The sequence below is a fragment of the Engystomops pustulosus genome, chromosome 9, assembly GCF_040894005.1.
Source record: "Engystomops pustulosus chromosome 9, aEngPut4.maternal, whole genome shotgun sequence".
Taxonomy (NCBI): Eukaryota; Metazoa; Chordata; class Amphibia; order Anura; family Leptodactylidae; genus Engystomops; species Engystomops pustulosus.
Genome location: NC_092419.1, coordinates 102,968,160 through 102,992,951, shown reverse-complemented (window position 1 = coordinate 102,992,951; position 24,792 = coordinate 102,968,160). Strand labels below are relative to the sequence as shown.

General features: G+C 40.2%; 1 protein-coding gene and 1 long non-coding RNA gene across 11 annotated transcripts in view; both read left to right on the top strand.

Annotated features, from left to right (window-relative positions):
- LOC140077678 (uncharacterized) overlaps positions 1-6,567 on the top strand; it is a 95,198-nt gene extending 88,631 nt beyond the window's left edge. For 6 of the 9 annotated variants that reach the window (XR_011849810.1, XR_011849814.1, XR_011849812.1 and 3 more), the window contains 7 exons: positions 4,443-4,535; positions 4,738-4,899; positions 4,999-5,096; positions 5,500-5,604; positions 5,679-5,774; positions 6,211-6,341; positions 6,432-6,567. This is a non-coding gene — a long non-coding RNA (uncharacterized lncRNA). Of the gene's footprint in view, positions 1-2,974; positions 3,348-4,442; positions 4,536-4,737; positions 4,900-4,998; positions 5,097-5,499; positions 5,605-5,678; positions 5,775-5,988; positions 6,025-6,210; positions 6,342-6,431 lie in introns of all 9 variants that reach the window. The other 3 variants (XR_011849813.1, XR_011849815.1, XR_011849817.1) reach the window with 3 other exon arrangements.
- A 6,866-nt stretch (positions 6,568-13,433) lies between these two features.
- Positions 13,434-24,548, top strand: LOC140077673 (myosin-4-like). 2 transcript variants are annotated; one of them, XM_072125017.1, is made up of 40 exons: positions 13,434-13,581; positions 14,610-14,822; positions 15,044-15,187; positions 15,271-15,427; positions 15,523-15,550; positions 15,635-15,749; positions 15,838-15,930; positions 16,020-16,083; positions 16,161-16,259; positions 16,416-16,519; positions 16,610-16,748; positions 16,870-16,988; positions 17,075-17,224; positions 17,310-17,480; positions 17,568-17,874; positions 17,955-18,025; positions 18,151-18,238; positions 18,321-18,438; positions 18,736-18,859; positions 18,934-19,070; positions 19,153-19,408; positions 19,497-19,739; positions 19,824-20,000; positions 20,088-20,233; positions 20,317-20,407; positions 20,499-20,888; positions 20,979-21,105; positions 21,229-21,347; positions 21,465-21,661; positions 21,744-21,927; positions 22,036-22,201; positions 22,359-22,483; positions 22,564-22,872; positions 22,967-23,170; positions 23,259-23,384; positions 23,470-23,640; positions 23,726-23,830; positions 23,910-24,005; positions 24,122-24,256; positions 24,420-24,548. In XM_072125017.1, the coding sequence occupies exons 2-40, from the start codon at positions 14,622-14,624 to the stop codon at positions 24,435-24,437; spliced, it is 5,814 nt and encodes a 1,937-aa protein (XP_071981118.1). In that variant the 5' UTR covers positions 13,434-13,581; positions 14,610-14,621; the 3' UTR covers positions 24,438-24,548. The 2 variants fall into 2 exon arrangements, with proteins under 2 accessions (XP_071981118.1, XP_071981117.1); XM_072125016.1 differs by having other exon boundaries at positions 17,952-18,025.
- Positions 24,549-24,792: the final 244 nt, after the last annotated feature.

Here is a 24,792-nt window from a genome sequence, read left to right as displayed (position 1 = left end):
TTCTAAAATTTGCTCTCCCGTTAATCCTGTAAAGATCTATAGAGCACAGAGTGATTCATCAATGGTGGTAGTATTTACAGTTGCTCCCTGTATAAGAACAAAGCAGTGCCATAATTGTTAGTTTACCCATCCAAAATGCCTCAGTTAGTAAATGTGTTCCCAGTGAGAGCGTTCCAGACCATCTTCTTTCTTAGATCTGTGTTGTACCAGTACCATGGCATATAGCTGTATTGCTTTTTGTTCTTGGAGGTTACATCTCTCAGACCATATTTTGGGTTGGTCTCCAAACCTGACCTGATGGTTGGCTTTTAGTTTTTGGTACATTTTGACTTTTTGTCTGATTGTTTCATACATAGTAAGGGGCCCCTGTTTTGCTATGCTATTCATGAGGCGTATCTCTGTCCATACAGTACCTGACTATGACGGTCACGCAGCTGAATGGGATAATCCTTTGATATTTGTAGAGATCTTTGAAAACTGTAAAACATCAACACATTAAGGTATGTTAGAAGTTTGCATGACATTCAATTATACAACAATTAACTGTAAGTGCGGTAATTGAAACTAGAAACTCCCTTTAAATTTCAGGCTCAGGGACAAGCAGAGAGCTGATAAGGAGGCAGCGGTGTGTAATACGCGTCGCTAATGTACAGCTTATAGGCTTATGTACAGCTCATGGCTTGGGGAAACCGAGATCTCTGTAGATTATCTGCTGTGGCTTCATCTGTCTAATGAGTATCATCTCTAGTCTGGGATTACTGGAGGCAGAATATATTCTTGTAATTATCACGACCAGCCTTACACTATTCTGCGCAGAGGTGTCATTATTAATCTATAAGCTTGTGACACTGCCACGACCAGATGCATGAGAGGGGCTATGGCATCTGATGGACACAAGCATCATCCAGGATGGACACTTTACATGGGGCCTTCATAGCGCTGTTGATGATCTGTGGGCGTCTTACCATCGGGGCCACCACCAATCAAGTTATCCCCCTATCCTTTGATAACATATTGTTGCGGGACAACCCCTTAAAGGACATCTACCATCTGATTTACTTGTTGGTTCTGTTTTCTAGCTACTAGAACCTATTTTTATTATATTCTGGAACGCTAGCATCCTTCCGAAAAAGATTTTATAAAATTCTGCAAATGAGCAAAAGGGACATCTCTTGGCTCCACCATCTAAGTATATATGCACACCCCCAGATCCCATTGATGATGTCACCCGGCTGTCTACAAGTCTTTTGCGTGTGTAATCATACTTTCCTTGTACTGCGGCACTGGTATCCAGTCAAGACTTTCAACCAGGTGGGGTCACCATTGGGACCTGGCTAAAATTCAGATAGTGGGGGCGTGCATATATTATCAGGTGGCGAAGCCTAGAGGCATGTGTCTCTGACTCCGAATTTAAGAAAAAAAAGTTCCAGCACCTAGAAAACAGAACCAACAGCAAATCTGTAGATGTCTTTTAAACACAGTTGTTGCAGAAAAACAGCACTCCAAAGATTACAAATTTTTAAAAAATTTTGTTTTAATCAATGCGAAGTTTAGGCCATTGTGGGCCTTTATCAAGCTAACAGTGATATTGGTAAACAGATATATACTGTTAGCTTGATAATGGCTCACAAAGGGCTGGAAAGTCGCACTGAATATGGATTTAAAACACAATTTTTTCCCTTTGGAATTTTGTGGATTGCTGTTTTTTCCTGGAGTATACATTGGATGGACGTCAACCTGTACGTGCACCCTATTGCTTTTCTATACTTGTGTCTTGTGCTGCTATTAACTTTTCTTATATATAAGCCAACACACATCTAGTACAGGGGATTCATGGGACAGATCCATGATGAATGTCCTACCTTGTTACATGTAAGGCCACAATGGGTCAGCACATGCAGATAAGCCCTATTTGTGTGACGGCTCACTCTCACCCTCTATATATAAACTGGATCAGAATCCAATCGCTGAAACCATCCCTGGTAGTATCAGCTCAGACAAGGTTTGTTCCTTTGTTCCCTGCTGATGATTTTGTACATTGATTCGAGTGGTAGGTTCCTGGAGTGGACTTTTCCCCCCACATAGACAGACAGTACTTGTGATTTCGATATCCGTGAATCTCCCTGACATGTCCCATGAAATGCTTTAACCATATCGGACAGACACCTACTCCTCTAAGAACGTGACTGAGCTATCCCAAATTGTTCTTTTAAGTGGTCACACCGTCTAAGAAAGTCAAGTTATATATAGCAATAAAACAAAAGTAAAATCATAATGCGCCGCCTTCAGCGTGCAGCAGCCATACATAGGGCAACAACTGGCTGCTCTTCACCCACACGTGGCTATAAAAGAGGCCCATCTGCCTCTGCGTAGGGCAAGGTGGTCTTCCTCTAGGTAGGTTCTTCTACCATGGACATATCAGATGAAGGTTAATTCACTCTTCACAAGTTTCCTAGAGGCCACATGTCTACGTGCTGATGACTGTACCATGGGCCTGTCATCAGATTCTTAGTATTATGCATTTTATTGAGCGGAACAGGGACGCCTCGGCCTGACAGATTTACTATAATGTGTGCAATAACACACATTGTAGCTGAAATCTTACTAATTAATAGTATAATAATTCTCCCCCGTCCTGCCTGGTCCCACAGTGCAAAGAGCAGGTATAAGAACAGGGGGATTGTATAAATTAAAAGGTGCTCTGAGGTGACCCCCCGGTGATGTTGCCAGAACGCCCCAGATTGATTAGCATAATTGTATACCTCTATATTGGTGCAATCCCTGCTTTATAGTTATAATAAAAGAAGTCCTGAGAAACAATGTTCCCTGGTAACTTCTTAGTAGAACACATGTAACACCAGTATGTAAAACTGATGGTAAATGTCCTTTAAGTAAATAATCACAGACTATGGGAACAATTTGTCATCAGGTAGTATTTCCCACTGACCTTTATACTGTGTTTTTTGCATTACAGAAAAATGTCTTCTTCCCTTCTCATCTCATCCCTCTTATTTTTTATTGAAGTGTAACCAAGGGCGACTCAGAAATGGCGTTTTTTGGGGAGGCCGCCCCCTTTCTGCGGAAATCTGAGAAAGAAAGATTATATGCTCAAAATAAGCCGTCACGTTTCAGCGTATAGCCTTAGTCATCTGAGATCATGACTAAGGCTATACGCCGAAACGCGTCGATCGCTAATATTACAATGTACCTGTATTTGTGATCGCTATGTCGGATTTTAACCAATAAAGAAAAGGATTTCTTCACCTAAATTTTGAGTGCCGGATCCTCTTTCCATTTGAAGTTGCTGTAGCAGCCTGTAGTAGCCTCAGGCTTTTCCTGTGCACCAGGTGAGGATAATCATCACCCTCTGTGAGCTGGATCAACCACGGATGTTAAAGTTTGAACTATTTAACATATTTGGTATATAAATATGTATATCTAGCATTTGCTATTGTGCATTATGAAGCAAACATACCTTGAGACTGCTGTAGCTACACTGATGCAGAAACATATCTTGTTTAATCCCTGTGCTGTAAGTTTTGCTGAAAAAACAATTATAAATTAATGATAATGAGGCTCTCTCACTCCTGTGGCTGCTCCGTGCTTTTCCTCTTACCCTAATTATGCACTGCTTCAGATAACACTGTATTCACTGTGTGGTCCCTGACAGGCAGAAGTGATCAATCGCTGCACCATCGATTTTTCGATGTATATGAGTCATCCAACTCAGGTTGACAAGTCTTGTCTGGACATTTCAGAAAGCTCCATCATTAATGTGTTTATGTACTGCAGCCAGCAGCACCCAGCTTTCCCAAGGTCCTGAATTTTACTATTGGTTAATCCCTGAACTGAGTGGTTTTGCTAAAAAAAAAACAAGATATGTTTCTGCATCAGTGTAGCTCTTGTTTTCTCAAGATATTTTTGGTTAACAATGCATGAAAACAAATGGTAGAGTTCATTTAAGTTAATCCAGGGCGAGAACTGCTCCCTTATTCTTAGGTTAAATTTCTTTTCCTAGAGCTTTATTTGTATTTTATTAGATTTCATTGCTCTGCTGTAGCACATTGCTGCCCTCTTACTCTGTAAGCATTCAGAGGCCAATGTATCCTGAATTATGCAGCAGCCAAATTTACTATAACCTGTACCAAATAAGTTGCACCAGGGATCCGATTATGAAGACTGGCGTGTTAATACATTGGTCCTACAATGTCTTTAGTCTGGACCAGAAGTCGTTTCTATAATGCTCACATTGAGTGCTTCATAGACTTGCGTAGAGACTGACCTGTGGTCCACACCTCGGATGATGTCAGTAGTCAGCAGACGAGTCAGGTTGGGGAACAGAGGCTGATGAATAAGGAGTAAAGCGCTTAGAAAAAGAAACACCAAATGTTATTCTTGGAGTTTATATAACACGTGATGACATATTATGTGCTTTTTCTTAGCCTGGATGATTTGATCCTCCAATGTTCCCTAACCCTCTGCTGGAAGCCTTTGGTAACGCCAAAATAGTGAGAAATGACAACTCCTCGCATTTTGTAAGTAGCCAAGACATTTCAGAACACCAATGTAATATATAAGCAATCTTACCATGTTTCTTTATATGCACAATCATCAGGATAAATTCATCAGAATCCACTTAGGGACCACAGGAAAACTGTCTTCCGCTGACATTGAGACCTGTAAGTTGTAGATGAAACATTTATGTCAGTTATTTGCTTATTATCGTTCCATCTACAGACCTGCTGGAAACGTTCAGAGTAACTTTCCAGCTTTCAGCTGAGAGAAGCTACCACATCTTCTACCAGATCATGACCAACAAGAAGCCAGAGGTTTGAAAAAGCCAAAAAAAGTAGTGGAACAGGAGAAGAGCGATCTGCAGCTGCCCTGGAAGCAGCTGAGGTATGGTGGCATCTCATCAGAAAGTTATCATATATGCTTGTATGCCTTTTTTCATTGTCCAGCTAGAGCTAAACCTTCTAAAACTTCTATATCCATAAGATGCAATGATGGCAGAGGAGCTGAAGAAGGAGCAGGACACCAGCGCCCATCTATAGAGAATAAGTGGCAAGAAACCATTCCAGAAACTGGAAGCAAGGGTGAGTCATTTTTCTAGATTTGTTCATTTGGAGCAAACAGTTAAAGCCCTAAAAGCAGAGCCCACAAGAAACTGGTGCTTATGTGTTTTGTTAATTTCACCACGTTTGATATTTATCTTCCAGCACCTCAGTGATATGGGATACTGACACTAGGATACTATTTGTTATGCAGAAAACAAGCCTCATACAGCTCTGTACACAGAAGAATAAAATTATTGTTTTTAAGGAAGGGAGCAAAGAATGGACACACAAAAAGGGCATCAGCAGGAAGGGGGTAATACAGTAGTTATACCTATACAGCAGGGACTATGGGCCAATCAGAAGTTATACTGGCTAGATTATGTCACAATGTGCAGATGAACAATGGCTCTTGTTTAGTTACATGATCATTTTTTGTCTCTAGGTTCGTGAGCTAGAAAATGAGCTTCATGCTGACCAGAAACGTTCAACTGAGTCCATCAAAGACATTTGCAAATATGAGAGGCGTCTAAAGGAGCTCACCTACCAGGTACACGAAGCTCTGAGGAGCAACAAGTGATTACAAGATCTCTTATAGTAAAATGACACTAATTCTTTCCACAGAGTGAGGAGGACAGGGAAACTGTCTTGAGACTTCAGGATCTGGTAGACAAGCTACAGCTGAAGGTCAAGGCTTACAAGAGGCAGGCTGAGGAATCTGTAAGTTGAACAGATGAAGGGTATTATTTGTTCATAGTCTACATTCCTCTGTATATATCCTGTGACACACATCACACATGTCGTCTTAAAGTTTTCCATAGTTTTAATGAGCCAAGGATCTTAATTTAGTGTAACCTTCTTAGAAGGAATACAGTAACGCCACACATTAACAAGTAGATTATAGCAGCCTACAGACTTGACATTCATTTTGCAGGTGTGACGCCGAATCGTGGTCATGAAATACAGAGTGGTATGCATGTCCCCTAGCACCTGTACATGATGATCCATGTTTGGTCTGACTAGTGATCTGTATGTCCTTATCATGAGAATCTGTGCCTTGATACCTGTATGATCAGAGCTTTGTCATGATTTATTCCAAGAGAATTACTAAAATATATCGGTTATGGACTATGAATTATTTTCTGTTGCTTTAAAGGAGGAGCAGGCCAATGCCCATCTGTCCCGATTCAGAAAGGTACAGCAAGAGTTGTAGGAAACCGAGGAGAGAGCAGACATTGCCGAGTCTCGAGTGAATAAAGAGTAAAGAGCCGTGATATTAGTGGAAAGGTACAGACAATTTTAATTATATTTATGCGACTAGTTTAATTATATTGTTCCAATTCTAGACAGATACTAACTCCTCTGTTACTTCTACAGAAGGGAGAAAGCGACTGATCTCACCTCAAACCTCAGGAGGAAGGCGGCAGAATGCAGTTTTCTTCCTGGCGACTTGTCACTTTAGTGTCTTGTCTATTACATAGAACATCCTGTATAAATAAATGCAGTCAGTAAAGCCGGGTCTGTAGTTCATTACATTACCCATCGTCCACACTTGTGCGATAGATAAGCTTCAGGTTGTGATCTGCTGAATTGGAACTGAAAGAAAGAGGAGGAGAGAAGAAATTACCAAATGTGTAATACTAATAAATTCCACGAGTTGTCTTATTATGATAATCCTCATCTATATACATATATGAAGAACATCTTCTTTCCCCCGTGAACCAAGACAAAAAACTGCTTTGTACCGGCAGACTCAAGACGTACATCTGAGCAGTCACCATGTAGTGTTACATTAGCCCTGCAGGGGGAAACTGCTGCCTGTGTTTCCCCAGTAACATCATCTGTATAGTCCTATTCAGTACTCCCAGCTATTAATCACCCTGATATAATTATTAGGGCAGAAAACCGGCTATACATGAGAGGCCTTATGTAGATGAGAACATATAGAAAAGTAAATTACAGTATCATTCATAAGAGATCTCTATGTCTGAGATCTAGATCTTGTGAAACCATTTGTGCCCCCCCTCCTTCCTGCAAACACAAATGTCATTCCATAAAAGACTTCGCCCTTAACAACTTTCTATGTATAGAATTTCCTTACAGCAATGCTGGTCCACTTGCCACATTATGGGGGGCCTCAAATGTTGCTCCATATGCAGCAGAGAGCTATGGATCATGTCCATCATGTTCAATATACAACTTCTCTGAGAATCATTGTATGCTCCAAGGAAAGAGTTTACTGAGTATATTATAAATCTGTCACTTGTGTCCTGAGATTGTACTCCACCCTCTCAATGCAATTGATTTTTAACATGTTATACAACTCTAGCTAGACAGGGTAACCATGAAGCGAAAAGTGTAAATATCAAAAATTTTTAGTAGAAATAAGTTCAAAAAGTCAAACTCTCTGCTTTGCAACTTTTTAACGCCAAGAGCTTGGAGCTTCATATCATTCCCACCTTGTGCCTGAATGTCCATAGTTTGATCCTCTCAAATGGATTGTCACTGATAAATGTCCACAAAAGAGTGGATGTGATTAGAGGGGTAGTGGTCTGCTGGTGATCACCTGAGTGTGAGCCCACAGTGACAGCTCCTGCCCTTGGAATCCTATCCCCAGCATCTTGGAAAGAGTTGTTGGCCGATGATAATCTCTACGCAGACAGGTGCATGATCTGCCAAGGAGTATTTTACCATTACTGACAGGCACGGGGCCTTTACACTATCTGTCCAGCTATCTGACACTGAGGCGCTGACACCGGCTGTACACACACATGACATAGTGAAGTCTCAGGATCTCTTGTTGCACCAGCCAAAGAGCCATCCACAGCTGTCACCACAGATTAATAATGAATTTGTGCAGAGGGTAATCGTCTCACAGAAAATAGCTATTTATAAGCCTCCATTATAGCGGCTCAAGGCATGCACAATATTGTGAGAGGCAAGGTACTGCTCCGTTCACACCACAGCAAGCATGCTGCTCCCTCTACATCAGAGTCAGACTTTCAGGAAGCGTAACAAGACCTGGGATAAACTGAAAACCATTAAAGGGCCCCAAGCTTTTACCCCACTAAATTACTAGGGTGGGACATAGACATAAGTGGCAACTGAATTTTTATCTGTAGCTCACATTTACAACTATGTCTGTAACTACCTGTATCTCCAGTTCTGTAGCTCACAGAACAACAAGCCTGATGTGACCTGAAAGCATTTACACGTGCAGGGCACTAGCTACCAGTCCTATGCCTTTCTGCTGAAACGCATATGCGATCAGACTGAGCCCCTCCGGTCCTGTCTGGATGGAAATCCAGATGGAACGTGTGAATGAGTTATGTTAAGTTTCTTCCAAAAGGGAAAGACATTCAAGTGAAGACATTACTGTTTTGATGCCATTACATTGGGTCAGTACAATGTATGGAGCTGGTTTGGCTGTGGGTGATGACACACATGGGGGGACATTTACTATGGCGTTTCCGCCAGTTTTGTGGCGCTCTCACCACATGTTCTGCTCTCAGACCTATTTATTATCTGGCGGCGCCAGAAAAAATGACTTTTTCCGTCTGCTCCGACTGTTCTCCGAAAAGGGGCGTGGCTTTGGCGGAGTGGAAACTCAGACACAATTACTATGTGTCGCAGCCCTTTTTGGGCGCCGTAAACTGACGGAAAGTAGACCAAAAGAAAACTGGTCTAGCAGGGACTGTTGGACACATTTCTGGTGCTCGGGACAGATTTTGTCCCAGGGACAGAAAATAGTCTCGGCGCCAGAAATGTCTCTGCACAGCTCTACAATATTACATGTGTATCTTCTTACCGAGAGCAGGTCGGTAACAAAGCCAATGCAGACACCGACACTTTAAGTAAATGTCCCCCATGGTGTTTTTGGTCCGTTTTTCCCAATTATCTTAATAGATAAACAGGTTGTAAGCAGCCAAATGCATGGTAAACTGCCAAAAACGGACCAAAAACGCCATGTGTGGCATCACCCTCAGGTGATGGAAAAACTTTGTTACATGTTCCTTACTGAACGCAGATCTGAGATTTTCTATGGATTATAGCCGCTGCTTGCTACCATTATGGTTGCCTAATAATCACAAACCATCCCCTGCACAACACATTTTCACTAGAAATACATTCAGAAGGACCGTCCATGTGTAACCTTAGACTTTACGTTACAGATGCCTTACATTTTTATAGATAAAAAGGACAAAAGGAGAAGCAGAATGGGCAGAGTCCTAAATAAGCAGCTGAGAAGTTAATATAAAAACACAGCTGCTTCTCTGGAAGTGCTCAAAGGATCTCCCCAGCTTTACACTAATGTAATACTCTGTGATCACCCAAACTCCCAGCATCATAAGCACCTATGATGATAATGGATTGGGTAATAGGTCTACTGGATTTCACAATGTGCACAGGAGACAGGATTCTGTCAAGATCTAGTCCATTCTCTATGCCATGTCCTATATAGCAATGTATTCCCCCATATAAGCATTGGTTGTGTATACAGGCGGTCCCCTACTTAAGAACACTCGACTTACATACGACCCCTAGTTACAAACGGACCTCTGGATATTGGTAATTTATTGTCCTAGACTACAATAAACAGCTGTAACAGTTATATAAGGCGCCTGTAATGAAGCATTAGGGGGACATTAATCATAGTCTGTTAGACTGTTTTGAGCGTCTTTTAGCGCAAAAATCTGGCGCATCTCGTTAATTAGGCGCATTTACGCACCATTTTCTGGCGCACGGCAAAGTTCGGCACTTAGTGGTTTTGAGTCCCTGCGCCTTATCTGACATAGTGAGTGCGTCCTATACAGATGTTTGCACGGGATCTATCACAAAATTGTGCCTAAAAAGGCGCAAAATAGTCGCAGACAATGCACCTCCTCTGAGCAGGTGCACTTCCAAAAAACTTCCCTTTTCATTACTAAAAACATACATTTTAGGTTCCCAAATGAAGAATAACCTCTATGCAACATGGAAAATACTTCGGAGCAGTTTTAAAATGTAAAATTTCTCCAGTAACGACTTCATCATGTTCCATGGGATCATCTCTGTGAGTGATTATTGTCTTATTGTACAGATCTGAGAATATTATCAGTCTCCATTTACTGTAAATTATAATAAAAAAAGGAAAAGACTCATTTCAGCAAGAATTTTTTTTTTTTTTTTTAAACCCTGTAACTTTTAGTCCCCGCATTTGCATCATAATTATAGTTTTTTTTTGTGCAGAGATGACGCCCTGAACGTTCTGTCACATTTTCTCAGTCTCCTTTCATTATTGCTCACAAATGAGATCTAACAATTGTGCCAAATTTGGCGCTAATTTAGGCGCAAATGAATGGGACATGAGACAAATCCAAAGTGCATTTACTAAGGCAGAACTAGATCCATCATAGATCAGGAGCCAAAAAGAAGAGCAAACCAGGCGCAAAAATAGGCGAACCTGAGACCCCCTATGATTAATGTCCCCCGATGTGTTTATCCTGATTCCTATGACAACCAAACATTTTTAAAATCCAATTGTCAAAAAAAAGTTCTGGCTGGGATTACAATGATAAAATATAAAGTTCCGACTTGCATACAAATTCAACTTAAGAACAAACCTACAGACCCTATCTTGTATGTAACTCTGGGACTGCCTGTATATGGCACCAGCCGGAGCTTGAACATAGAGGTCTTACAGATTTGAACTCAAAAACTTACAGAAAATTAATTCCATCTGCTTCTGCACTATGTGTCACACATAGGACTAGACCAGTCTTCTGCTGCACCAGATCTATCAGCGTGTCTGATGCTGGATGATAAATCTGGAGAAGTTTAAGGCGCGGTCACAGGTTGCCTTTCCATTGCGTTTTGAAATGCATTACTACAGCTGAGGAGCGGTGATTTGCCTAATTACATTATTCTTAACATTTGCATTTACAAAATAGTGTAAACACAATGTTAAAGTATATAATAACACTGTTAAAAAAAAAAAACGGGGGGGGGGGGGGGTGGTCTACATTACTGTTTCCAAATAACATTCACATTACACTGCAGATTTTCCAAAACTGTAAAGCAGTCTCTTCACAACACGTAACATGAATAATAATCGTGAGGAGTCGGTAATATCTGGCACCAGACATAAGCTTCAGTGATGCCAAACTAGGAAGAGATCACAGGAAATGAATAAACAAACAGCACAAAAAGAGAACACTTTACAACACATGGCCTTGGGAAGTTTCAAAACAGACCATAATGCCAATATAAGACATCCATCAACCTGATAAATCACATAAAACAACAGCAACACACATTGTATGATGACTGAAGAACTGGAATTTTCTGAAGATGACTATAGCAATATCACACTAGAAAGACTCAATCTGCGCAACCCAGTCCACAGCCAATGATTGATATCTACTATAATGGTACAGAAATAATACTCAGACTATTAAAGACGAGACATAATAGTCTAACAAGAGAGAGTCACATTATCTTTAATGAAGCTCCAAACAAGGTGTCCTGGTTTCACAATCCTCTGACAAGGTCGCCCCAAGCTATACAAGAGATGAAATCTCGCTGACACAACATATATTACTTATACATTTCTCTGATCATGGACTCACTCTAGTGCAGTGTTTGAGGACAGTGTAGTAGCTCCACATCTTGGTCCTCAGCAGTGCTATGTAAGGAAACTCACTGATAAAATAAGCCCTAGACGGGATAACATTGCACATGACGGGTATAGTTTTCATGTAAGATGGGGGCATTTATCATGTGTAGCGCTGCCTTTATCTCGTGATCGGTGTGGGGGACAGTACTCTAGAGACCCCCATAGTCAGCTATACCCCTGCTAACCCCAAGCATCACCTATACATCTGAATACCCTAATCCTCAGCTATATTTTGGCGACTATAGAAAATCAGTTTTTTGCCAACAATAAAACATTTTAGCACCAACATCACTAAACTGCAAAGTATCAGTGCGCTCCAATGTATATTAATGTGGAGGTAGAGAATATCTGTACAGTAGTATATATATAAGTGCACTGATCACTATACATTTATCTGTATACTGAGTATTGCAGGCTGTGGATACATTGTCAGCACTGACTCATCAGTACAACTCATGCTATAAGTGATGCAGATTTGAGGATTAAAAATTGATGGCAACTGAAATATGTGAATAAAATCTTCCTCGTGGGGATCAACGGGGTCATAGGCAACACACAGTTCATGTGACAAACAGAAAGATGTCACTAGCCTATATAGTGGTAGCAGCAATAAGTGGTGCATTGACGTCCCTTCACGCATCTGATCAGAGGGGTTCTGGATGTTAGACCCCACTGATTGGATATTGATCAGCTAATCCTCAATAAAGATTATCAATATTTAAATCCTGAATAACCAGTAAAGTTTTGCTGACCACAAAACACATTACACTACACGGTGATTAATTGGATTTTGTGATTTTTTTGTTTATTATCTATCTATCTATCTATCTTGCATCAGACGGAAAGATATAGGATAGGTAAATAGATATGAGCTAAATTTCTATCTATCTAGATAGATAATTTCTATAATAAACCTGTCGTTTTTTGATTAACTTAGCAAAAATGTTACAAGATAGATACGAGATAAAAAAGTATGAAATAAAAAAGTTTGAAATAACTATTGGAAAGATAGAAAGATAGAAATATATACTATAGAGGGATATATATGAGATAGAAAGATATAAGATAGCTTAAAGAGATAGATTTTAAATATGTATTTGATAGATGGAAAGATATGATATATAGATAATAGATATTAGATAGCTATTAGAGAAATATGTAAGATAGAGAGATAGATACGAGATAGAAATATCTAAGATAGCTAAAATAATAGATATGAGATAGATAGATAGATATGAGATAGATAGATATGAGATAGATAAATAGATATGAGATAGATAGATGGATAGATAGATAGATAGATAGATATGAGATAGATAGATAGATAGATAGATATGAGATAGGAGATAGATAGATAGATAGATAGATAGATAGATAGATAGATAGATAGATAGATATGAGATAGATAGGATATAGATGGATATGAGATAGAAGGATAGATAGATAGATAGATAGAGATCGATAGATAATCTGCAATAAACCTTCAGGCTTTGTCTCTGTGTGCTGAGTTGTAAGAGATTGGTGATGGCTCAGTCCTCCTTGAGTAGATAACACTGAAGGACACACTGATGCCCAGGAATTGTCCAGTTATTTTTACATGTGAAGAATAGAAAGTGTTGGGTTTCTGTGGACACTTATGGGAATGAGGCGATTCCTTAACAGGAGTGCAGTACTGCTGAGAGGGCAGCAAGTGGTGTATATAAGCCCTCCAGCCGCCTCCTCACTAGTCATCTCTTGGTAAGTCCTGGCTTCCCTGCTCCCTGACTCCAGACTGGAATTATAAGGCGTCATCAATTCACTTCTATAACCTGACTATTTCCATTTCTTTAAAGGGGCACATAAGATCTTTTCCATCAGAAACAGCACAAGGAGGTAAGTGTCTGTGTACAAACTAATACCCTGTAATGACATACCGGTATTAACCCAATATATTTCATATATAACATCCATGAATGGCTGCTCTATCTACAGATCACTAAATGCAGTATAATAATTTGGTCCTACAGTACAGTACATGTAGCTATCACACACCTAACAGTGCACCTTTTACTGTAGTCATTCACTTGGTCACTACAGTCCCTGAGATGGTGACTATAAGGCAGTGTTGGGCACCTATACATGTCCATATCATGTGCTATGAGTCCAGGTTACATTTGGGGAAGATATATCAGAAGTGCCTGAGAGCAGAAATGTTCTAATTGCCCATGACAACCAATCAGAGCTCAGCTTTCATTTTCCCACAGCAGTCTATAAAATTAAAGCTGAGCTGTGATTGGATGCCACGGGCAACTAGAACAGTTTTACTTCAAAATGCTGATAATTCTCCCCCATTATGTTTATCACATGTAGCAATCCATATGCTTACCATACATTCATGTAATAACCAACAGTCCTATCCAACAAACACCTACATGATAACGAACTTAAGAAAAACCACAGGTTATAGCAGTAGGAAGACGCCCTGTGATCTTAGCACTATCAGGGAAAGACTATTCACCAAAAGTACACCAGATATTCCTCCTAACCCCCTCACATACACATTCATGCTTGGATTGGTGACCTGGGAATAGGCAGCTCTAAGACCCCTTATGGTAGACCCCTTTGGCATGAAGATGTAACATGCCAATATCATGTGTCACAGGAGGGCAAGAGGCCCTCATACACATAAGCTAGTGAATCAGTTCCTTTGAAAAAACAAGGTTTATCGGACTTAAATATCATTTTGGAGGACAACAGTTCTTTCTATTTGCTGACAACCCCTCCAAAATATGCATTATATGCCTGGACCACAAATCAACAAACACCTAAAAGCAACACAATTTCTTACCAGACATGGCACAACACAAGTATGCAGATTGCAGATTGTCAAGAATTAATAACTAAACTTACCTTTCATACAGACTGCCGCAGCCATGGGAGATGGTGAAATGGCGGTTTTTGGGGAAGCTGCTTCCTTCCTGCGGAAATCAGAGAAGGAGAGATTGGAGGCTCAGAACAAGCCATTCGATGCCAAGAACAATTGCTTTGTAGATGATGCCAAAGAATTGTACGTGAAGGGTCTGATCACCGCCCGTGACAGTGGTAAAGTCACTGTGAAGACCGATGATGGCCGGGTAAACATGTCAATTATTCATGTGTTACATTACAAAATAATAGGTCATCTCAGGCACAAAATACAAGTCATATGACCATGATTCTATATAATCAAAGTTTTATTGACTTATAGTCTGTGGTAGGGTATAGACACAATATTTCTCACATTGCTAAAGTGGATGCTAGACTACTGGTATACAGCAAGTAACATTTGACTAAACAAACCCCTCATTGTTTCCAGGAGGTAACTGTTAAAGACAGCCAGGTGTACCCCCAGAACCCCCCCAAGTTTGATAAAATTGAAGATATGGCTATGATGACCCACTTGAACGAGGCGTCTGTGCTGTATAACCTCAAAGAGCGTTACGCAGCCTGGATGATCTACGTAAGTCTCTTTCCCTTTCTTACATTATTTTAGATAGTAAAGCTACATAGGATTTAAAAAAAAAAAAAATTCTTTAATTCCAGACCTACTCCGGCCTTTTCTGTGTCACTGTCAATCCCTACAAATGGCTGCCAGTGTACAACCCCGAAGTTGTTGCCGGCTACAGAGGAAAGAAGCGTATGGAAGCCCCCCCACACATCTTCTCCATCTCTGATAACGCCTATCAGTTCATGTTAACAGGTCATTTTCATTTTGGTACAAATGTCGACCTTTTCAGGGCTTCTGCTGCAAGGATTATCTGATTACTTATATTGTACATTCTTTTCAAATTTCAGATCGTGAAAACCAGTCTATCCTGATTACGTAAGTATAAGATTTAGATGATTCCAATGTGATTGCTCTTATAAACGTTACAAGGTTTTACTAACGTGTCTCTGTTATAACCAGTGGAGAATCTGGTGCTGGAAAGACTGTGAACACCAAACGTGTCATCCAGTACTTTGCAACAATTGCAGCTATTGGGGACTCAGGAAAGAAGAAGGAGCCAAGCAACAGCCTAAAGGTAAACTGTGTCTGTCTATGCCCTATATACAAGAGTACACTCCATTATATATACTAACCTTGTACTCCCCAATCCCTTCACATTACAGGGAACATTGGAAGATCAAATCATCCAGGCTAACCCTCTGCTGGAAGCCTTTGGTAACGCCAAAACCGTGAGAAATGACAACTCCTCGCGTTTTGTAAGTGGCCAAGATATTTCAGAATACCAATACTTAGTTTGTAATATATAAGAAATCTTACCATGTTTCTTTATATACACAATCCTTAGGGTAAATTCATCAGAATCCACTTTGGAACCACAGGAAAACTGTCTTCCGCTGATATTGAGACCTGTAAGTTGTAGATGAAACATTTCAGTTAATTGCTTATTATCTTTTCATCAATGACCTGTGATTTCCCTCATCTACAGACCTGCTGGAAAAATCCAGAGTAACTTTCCAGCTTTCAGCTGAGAGAAGCTACCACATCTTCTACCAGATCATGACCAACAAGAAGCCAGAACTTATTGGTAACTTTGCATTTTCCATATAAATTATAGATATTAGCATAACAGAGACTTATAGAGAGTTATAATTGTAGATTTATGTAAATTGTTAATGCATGTATAATGCAGTTCAATAATAATCTGAGGCCTTTTTAAATAAACACGTATTCTTGTTCCTAGATATGCTGCTCATTACTACCAACCCCTATGACTTCCCCTTCATCAGCCAAGGTGAAATTGCTGTGAAGAGTATTGATGATGAAGAGGAGCTGATGGCCACAGACGTAAGATAAATATTACTAGTTTTTCTAATGTCTTTGTGTATTGTTAGAAGCTCACAGCAGATAATAACCCATACATATATATATGTACAGCAAGCTATCGACATCCTGGGATTCTCACCAGATGAAAAGATCGGCATCTACAAGATGACTGGAGCAGTCATGCACCACGGAAACATGAAATTCAAGCAGAAGCAAAGAGAGGAGCAGGCTGAGCCCGATGGCACTGAAGGTGATTGACCAGAAGTCCTTATTGTTCTCGATATTTACCATGTTGACATCTAAAAACTGTACCTATTGGATGTCTATCACATTTACCCCTAGAATAAATAAGACATGCCTTTAATTTGTAGTTGCTGATAAAATCGGCTACCTGATGGGACTCAACTCTGCCGATCTTCTGAAGGCTTTGTGCTACCCCAGAGTCAAAGTCGGTAATGAATTTGTCACCAAGGGACAAACCGTTCAACAGGTATCCATTAGATAGAGGTGAAATTGAAAGCTACGATAATACTATAAGTGGTCTGGAATTTCCACAACAATTGGTCTTGTTTCTAGGTTTATAATTCCATTGGTGCCCTCAGCAAGTCCGTCTTTGAGAAGTTGTTCTTGTGGATGGTCACCCGTATCAACCAACAGCTGGACACTAAACAACCAAGACAGTACTTCATTGGTGTGCTGGATATTGCTGGTTTTGAAATCTTTGATGTAAGCACAATTATCTGAGACAATATTTTAGGCTTTTTTTTATATACAACAGTATGTAAAGTCTCAATCGTGTTCCTTTATCCAGTTCAACAGTCTGGAACAGCTCTGCATCAACTTCACCAACGAGAAGCTGCAGCAGTTCTTCAACCATCACATGTTTGTCCTGGAACAAGAAGAGTACAAGAAGGAAGGAATTGATTGGGAATTCATTGACTTTGGTATGGATTTGGCTGCTTGCATTGAGCTCATTGAGAAGGTTGGTACTAGTTCTATAGAAATCTGAGATTCAGGATTATTCTGTATAAGCACTGGATTTAAAGACCTATCACTTTCTGCATTATAGCCTATGGGCATCTTCTCCATCCTGGAGGAAGAGTGCATGTTCCCCAAAGCTACCGACACTTCCTTCAAGAACAAGCTCTATGACCAGCATCTTGGCAAGTGCAAGAACTTTGAGAAGCCCAAACCTGGCAAAGGAAAGGCAGAAGCTCACTTCTCCCTGGTGCATTATGCTGGTACTGTGGATTACAACATCTCTGGCTGGCTGGACAAGAATAAGGACCCACTGAACGAGACTGTCGTAGGTCTCTACCAGAAATCTTCTGTGAAACTGCTTTCCTTCCTCTACTCCAGTTATGCAGCGAATGATGGTAAGTACACACCAGATAAAGCCTGTCCTGCATTGGGGTCATATATTTTATGTAATCTTACCCAATATCATTTAAAGCAGCTGAAGCTGGAGGAAAAGGTGGAAAGAAGAAGAAGGGGTCATCCTTCCAGACCGTGTCTGCTCTTTTCAGAGTGAGTTCTGCTGTTACCTAAACTAACTACAAATAGTTATATGGGCATTCTAATATACTTTCCCAAGATGTATGAAGATTAGACTGAGAAATCCAGTAACAAGTAATTTTTTTTTAATTTCAAAGGAAAATCTGAACAAGCTTATGACTAACCTGAGGAGCACTCACCCTCACTTTGTGCGTTGTCTGATCCCCAATGAGACCAAGACTCCAGGTAAAATTCTCAGCAATCTATAATGGAAAAACAAATTAACTTAAGGTTGGCATTTCTTAGTAAACTATGCTGCTCTTACCAGGTACCATGGAGAACCATCTGATCATCCACCAGCTGAGATGTAACGGTGTGCTGGAGGGTATTAGAATCTGCAGAAAGGGATTCCCCAGCAGGATCCTCTATGCTGACTTCAAACAACGGTAAATACTTATTCATCTCCTTAAGATATCCATTTCTTCAGCAGTTATTATTCAGAGGAAAGTCACTCAAAATGTATATACAGTATCTGTGGTGACCCATGAAATTGTTGGAAAGGGCGGTATGCATTGGGTTTCTGAGATTAGATGAATTGGGTCTCATAGAGATTAATTTCTGGAAAGTCAACGGAAAGGGGATAAATGAGTAGTACAAGCCCATTAGATATCTTCAAAACAGTTGCAATATCTGGAATACCTGAACTGTTAAACTAAGTATTATTTTTCTATGACTGTCTTCAGTTACAAGGTGCTCAATGCTAGCGCCATCCCAGATGGACAATTTATTGACAGCAAGAAGGCCTCTGAGAAACTGCTTGGCTCTATTGATGTGGATCACACACAGTACAAATTTGGCCACACAAAGGTAAAAAATAAATTTTTTCCATTATACAAAAGTAGGTCGAGAAATAGACTTACTTATAAGTAAATCTTCTTTAGGTTTTCTTCAAAGCCGGTCTCCTGGGTACACTGGAAGAAATGAGAGATGAAAAGTTGGCACAACTCATCACTCGTACTCAGGCCTTGTGCAGAGGTTTCTTATCAAGAGTCGAGTTCAAGAAAATGGTAGAAAGAAGGTATTTGCTTCTAAATGTTAATTCTAATGCTTAAGAGAAATGTTTTCTATCTTATCCAAAAAAAAATGTCTTTTTTTTTTAGGGATGCTATATTTGTCATCCAGTACAATGTCAGGTCATTCATGAATGTTAAGCACTGGCCATGGATGAAGCTGTACTTCAAGATCAAACCTCTTCTGAAGAGTGCCGAGACTGAAAAGGAGATGGCCAACATGAAGGAAGAGTTTGAGAAAACTAAACAAGCTCTTGCTAAGTCAGAGGCAAGGAGGAAAGAACTGGAGGAAAAAATGGTTGTCATGCTGCAAGAAAAGAATGACTTATCGCTGCAAGTCCAATCCGTAAGAATATTTTATTATGCAATCTTTTAGTTTTTAAATGTATTCTTAAATTCAGGTGTTTAATAATAGGAAATGTTCACTTCAATAGGAAGGAGAGAACTTGGCTGATGCAGAGGAAAGATGTGAAGGCCTCATCAAGAACAAAATCCAACTGGAAGCCAAGATTAAGGAGATCACAGAGAGACTTGAGGATGAAGAGGAAAGCAATGCTGAATTGACAGCCAAGAAGAGGAAACTGGAAGACGAGTGCTCGGAGCTGAAGAAAGACATTGATGACTTAGAGCTCACCTTGGCCAAAGTTGAGAAGGAAAAGCATGCCACTGAAAACAAGGTAAGGAACGTTGTGGCGATGCTGTGAGTCTATGAATATACATCTCCATAGAAAACTTATTATTTCAATTCCCTCTCTGTTTAGGTTAAAAACCTTACTGAGGAAATGGCTGCATTGGATGAAAACATTGCCAAGATCTCCAAGGAAAAGAAAGCTCTCCAGGAGGCTCACCAGCAAACCCTCGATGACCTGCAGGCTGAGGAGGACAAAGTCAATTCTTTGAGCAAAGCAAAGGTCAAGCTGGAACAGCAAGTAGATGATGTAAGTCCATGTCAGAAAAGAAGTCATGTTTTTACATATCTACAGAGTTATGTACAGTCATCTCAAATGATTATTCATGTTAAATAGCTGGAAGGATCATTGGAACAAGAGAAGAAACTTCGTCTTGATCTGGAAAGAGCCAAGAGAAAGCTTGAAGGAGATCTCAAATTGTCCCAAGAATCCGTTATGGATCTAGAAAATGAGAAACAACAAGCTGAGGAAAAAATAAAGAAGTTAGTGTTCTTCTATATTGTGAACATGGAGCCCTCCTATATTTATATTGTACATATATAATCATGTTGTTTCTTGAATACAGGAAGGACTTTGAAATCAGTCAGCTGCAAGGAAAGATTGAGGATGAGCAGTCCCTGGGTTCTCAACTGCAGAAAAAGATCAAGGAGCTGCAGGTAAAGTGAAATACCAGGAAAGTACTAGAGTAACAACATGGCTCATGCATCAGATACATTGAGTATTAAACAATCCGTTATCTCATGTCAGGCCCGCATTGAAGAAGTGGAGGAAGAGATTGAAGCTGAACGCGCTGCTCGTGCCAAGGTTGAGAAACAAAGATCCGACTTGTCCAGAGAACTTGAGGAGATCAGTGAGAGGCTTGAAGAAGCTGGAGGAGCAACATCAGCCCAGATCGAGTTGAACAAGAAGCGAGAGGCAGAGTTCCAGAAACTGAGACGTGACTTGGAAGAAGCCACTCTTCAGCATGAAGCCACCTCCGCTGCCCTGCGCAAGAAGCATGCCGACAGTGTGGCTGAACTTGGAGAACAGATTGACAATCTCCAGAGAGTTAAACAGAAGCTGGAGAAGGAGAAGAGCGAGCTGAAGATGGAAATTGATGACCTTGCTAGCAACTTGGAGAATGTCTCCAAATCTAAGGTTTGAAAAACAACGAGTGATATATAAAATATTGGTGAGAAGAACTGGAATGAACACGGATAAAAGTTGTATCACAACTTCTGCTTTCAGGCCAATCTTGAAAAGGTGAGCCGTGTCCTTGAGGATCAGCTCAGTGAAATTAAGACCAAAGATGATGAACACCAACGTATTATCAATGACCTCACAGCCCAAAGAGCCCGTTTCCAGACAGAAAATGGTACATCATAAAAGTGTTGCAGTTTTAAATTTAGCATAATTTACACATGTGATATATACAGACATTACTGTTCAACACAACACTATACTATTATCTGATGGTTGTTGTTATTTCTCTTATCAGGTGAACAATCCCGCCAGCTAGAGGAGAAAGAAGCTCTGGTTTCTCAACTCACCAGAGGCAAACAAGGATTCACACAACAAGTTGAAGAACTTAAGAGGCAGCTGGAGGAAGAAACCAAGGTTAATAAAAATATCATTTTGATATTCCACTTTCCCCTTGAAGATTCCGTTTGATTTAAATTGATGTTATTCACATAACTATGTAGTAATAAATCAGCCAAAATTTTGCATTAACAGGCCAAGAATGCTCTTGCCCACGCTCTGCAATCCTCCCGCCATGACTGTGATCTGCTCCGTGAGCAATATGAAGAGGAACAAGAAGCAAAGGCTGAGCTCCAAAGAACTTTGTCCAAGGCCAATGGTGAAGTTGCCCAATGGAGAACCAAATATGAAACTGATGCCATTCAGCGCACAGAGGAGCTGGAAGAAGCCAAGTATGTGCTATTCTAAAGTATTATAGAACAAAAATGATGCTGTGTCTAAAGGTTCAACAACATTTCCACTATTCCTCTACAGGAAGAAGCTTGCCCAACGTCTCCAGGATGCTGAGGAGCAAGTAGAGGCAGTGAACTCCAAATGTGCCTCCCTGGAGAAAACCAAACAGAGGCTTCAGGCTGAAGTTGAGGACCTGATGGTTGATGTTGAGAGGGCGAACAGTGCAGCCGCTGCTCTTGATAAGAAACAGAGAAACTTTGATAAGGTAAGTCCTCTAAATAAAATTAACATGAAAAGAATTATGTTTAAGGGAAAGCTCCATCCACTCTGGTATAGATATTATATATCTGATTGAATATCTGTTCTTCTGCAGGTTCTTATTGAATGGAAACAGAAGTATGAAGAGGGTCAGGCTGAGTTGGAGGCAGTTCAGAAAGAAGCCAGGAGTCTGAGCACAGAGATCTTTAAGCTGAAGAATGCCTATGAGGAAGCTTTAGAACATGTGGAAACATTGAAACGCGAAAACAAGAACTTGCAGCGTAAGAGCTTTACAGAAACTGAATAGTTTAATTGTACAAGCTGAATACACCAATAATTACTTAGAGATTCTAGGAGATTCTTCATTAGCCAACATTTACCTTTAGCAATGGTCAATGGTGGTTCTCATGACATTAATCTCTACCCCTTTCATTACAGAGGAGATTTCAGATCTGACTGAACAGATTGGTGAATCTGGCAAGTCCATCAATGAGCTGGAGAAAGCCAAAAAACAAGTTGAACAGGAGAAGAGTGATCTGCAAGCCGCCTTGGAGGAAGCAGAGGTACTGAAACAAAATGCAATTTGAAATGTTGTAAACATTTTAAAAAGTAGAATACTAAAAATCATGTTGTCTTCTTATAGGGATCACTGGAACATGAAGAAGCAAAGATCCTCCGCATCCAGCTAGAGCTGAACCAGGTGAAATCTGAGGTAGACAGGAAAATTGCAGAGAAAGACGAGGAGATTGAACAGTTGAAGAGAAACAGCCAGAGAGTTATTGACACCATGCAGAGCACATTAGAGTCTGAGATTAGGAGCAGGAATGATGCCCTGAGACTCAAGAAGAAGATGGAAGGGGACCTGAATGAGCTGGAGATCCAACTCAGCCATGCCAATCGTCAAGCAGCTGAGGCACAGAAGCAGCTCAGAAATGTACAAGCACAACTGAAGGTAATGCCAGGAGTCCCCATTCCAGCATAGATTTACAACTTATAGATTGTTAAAACCTAAACATACTTAATCCTTCAATCCCTTTGACTTGAAGGATGCCCAGCTCCAGCTTGATGATGCCATCAGGAGCCAGGAGGACCTGAAGGAACAAGTGGCTGTTGTAGAACGTAGAAATACCCTGCAACAGGCTGAAATTGAGGAGATACGTTCAGCTCTGGAACAGACAGAAAGGTCTCGTAAGGTGGCAGAGCAGGAGCTTCTAGATGCAAGTGAACGCCTCCAGCTTCTTCACTCCCAGGTAAAACCTTCTAAGAGGATGTTGTATTCTAGATCAAGTGTAAAATATTAAGACGGAGGATTATAAGGCAAATGCTTCTCCTCCTTAGAACACAAGTCTTATCAACACCAAGAAGAAATTAGAGAATGATGCCAGTCAACTACAGAATGAAGTTGAGGAAGCAGTACAAGAAGCCAGAAATGCAGAAGAAAAAGCCAAGAAGGCAATCACTGATGTACGTATTGAACGTTTTGTAAATATATCAACAATATATGTTCTTTTAGAATTCCTGGGTTCTGATTCTTCCTTTATACCTGAAGGCTGCACTTATGGCAGAGGAGCTAAAGAAGGAGCAGGACACCAGCGCCCATCTAGAGAGAATGAAGAAGAACCTGGAACAGACAGTGAAGGACCTGCAGCACCGTCTGGATGAAGCAGAACAGCTGGCAATGAAGGGTGGCAAGAAACAGCTCCAGAAACTGGAAGCAAGGGTGAGGATTCTATTCCATTATGTTCATACTAATTTTTTTTTTTTTTTTTAAGAGATTTTCTTTTAAAGAATGACATTTTTCACAGGTACGAGAATTAGAAAATGAGCTGGAGAATGAACAGAAGCGTGGTACTGAAGCAATTAAGGGAATCCGCAAATATGAAAGAAGGGTGAAGGAACTCACCTACCAGGTAAGTGTCTGTGACATTACTTTAGCTTCATAGTGTAAGAGGAAAGGGAATATGATCAATAACTTTTTTTTTTTCATAGACTGAGGAGGACAGGAAAAATGTCTTGAGACTTCAGGATCTGGTAGACAAGCTGCAGCTGAAGGTCAAGGCTTACAAGAGGCAGGCTGAGGAATCTGTAAGTTGGGGTTGAGGCGTCAGACATTTGTACAAACTGAAATATCAGTTTTAATTCTGCAAATGTACAGTAACTTGTTCTATTAAACAATCTGACTTGTTACCTACTTATTACAGGAGGAGCAGGCCAATGCCCATCTGTCCCGATTCAGAAAGGTCCAGCATGAGTTGGAGGAAGCCGAGGAGAGAGCGGACATTGCCGAGTCTCAAGTCAACAAACTCAGAGCCAAGAGCCGCGACATCAGTGGAAAGGTAGAGGACCTGACAATTATTCAATAAAAGTTGTCTAATAAAAAAAAAGAAAATAGAAGATTTATAATAGATTAATATCAGTTATATCAACAGTCATACAGTAAACTTTATGCTAATTCTGCATATAACATATTAATATGTTGTTTATTTTTCCGCTTTGCAGAAGGACAGTGAAGAATGAAGACAAATCGAGGTTTAGGAAATTTGCAAAATGTAAATTTCTTTTATCTGTAAAGTTTCCCCTACGTTTCCCTTTACCTGTATAAATAAACCATTGCAAGATTTTGACAAATGTCTCTGTCTTGTTTAATCTTGTGGTTTATTACTTTAAAGAGATATATTAGGGAAGATTTCCCAGGTTAAAAAACGGGTGCATTTTTAGGTTTATGGTGTATGTTTATACCCCCTATTTGTTGGTTAATTTTATTCTGAAAAGTGTATTATCAAATATATTAATCCACGCTGTTTTATACTAAGTGATACTGAATGTAACTGGGCCCCAATGCAGAATCTGGTTATTTATCCAAAAATTATCT

What these genes read in the sequence shown, in the direction of transcription:
- LOC140077673 (XM_072125016.1), top strand. Translation starts at nt 14,622, where the DNA reads ATGGGAGATGGTGAAATGGCGGTTTTTGGGGAAGCTGCTTCCTTCCTG. An exon ending in ACGCAGCCTGGATGATCTAC is followed by an intron (nt 15,188 to 15,270) that starts GTAAGTCTCTTT and finishes CTTTAATTCCAG; the next exon opens with ACCTACTCCGGCCTTTTCTG. An exon ending in CAGTTATGCAGCGAATGATG is followed by an intron (nt 17,875 to 17,951) that starts GTAAGTACACAC and finishes TATCATTTAAAG; the next exon opens with CAGCTGAAGCTGGAGGAAAA.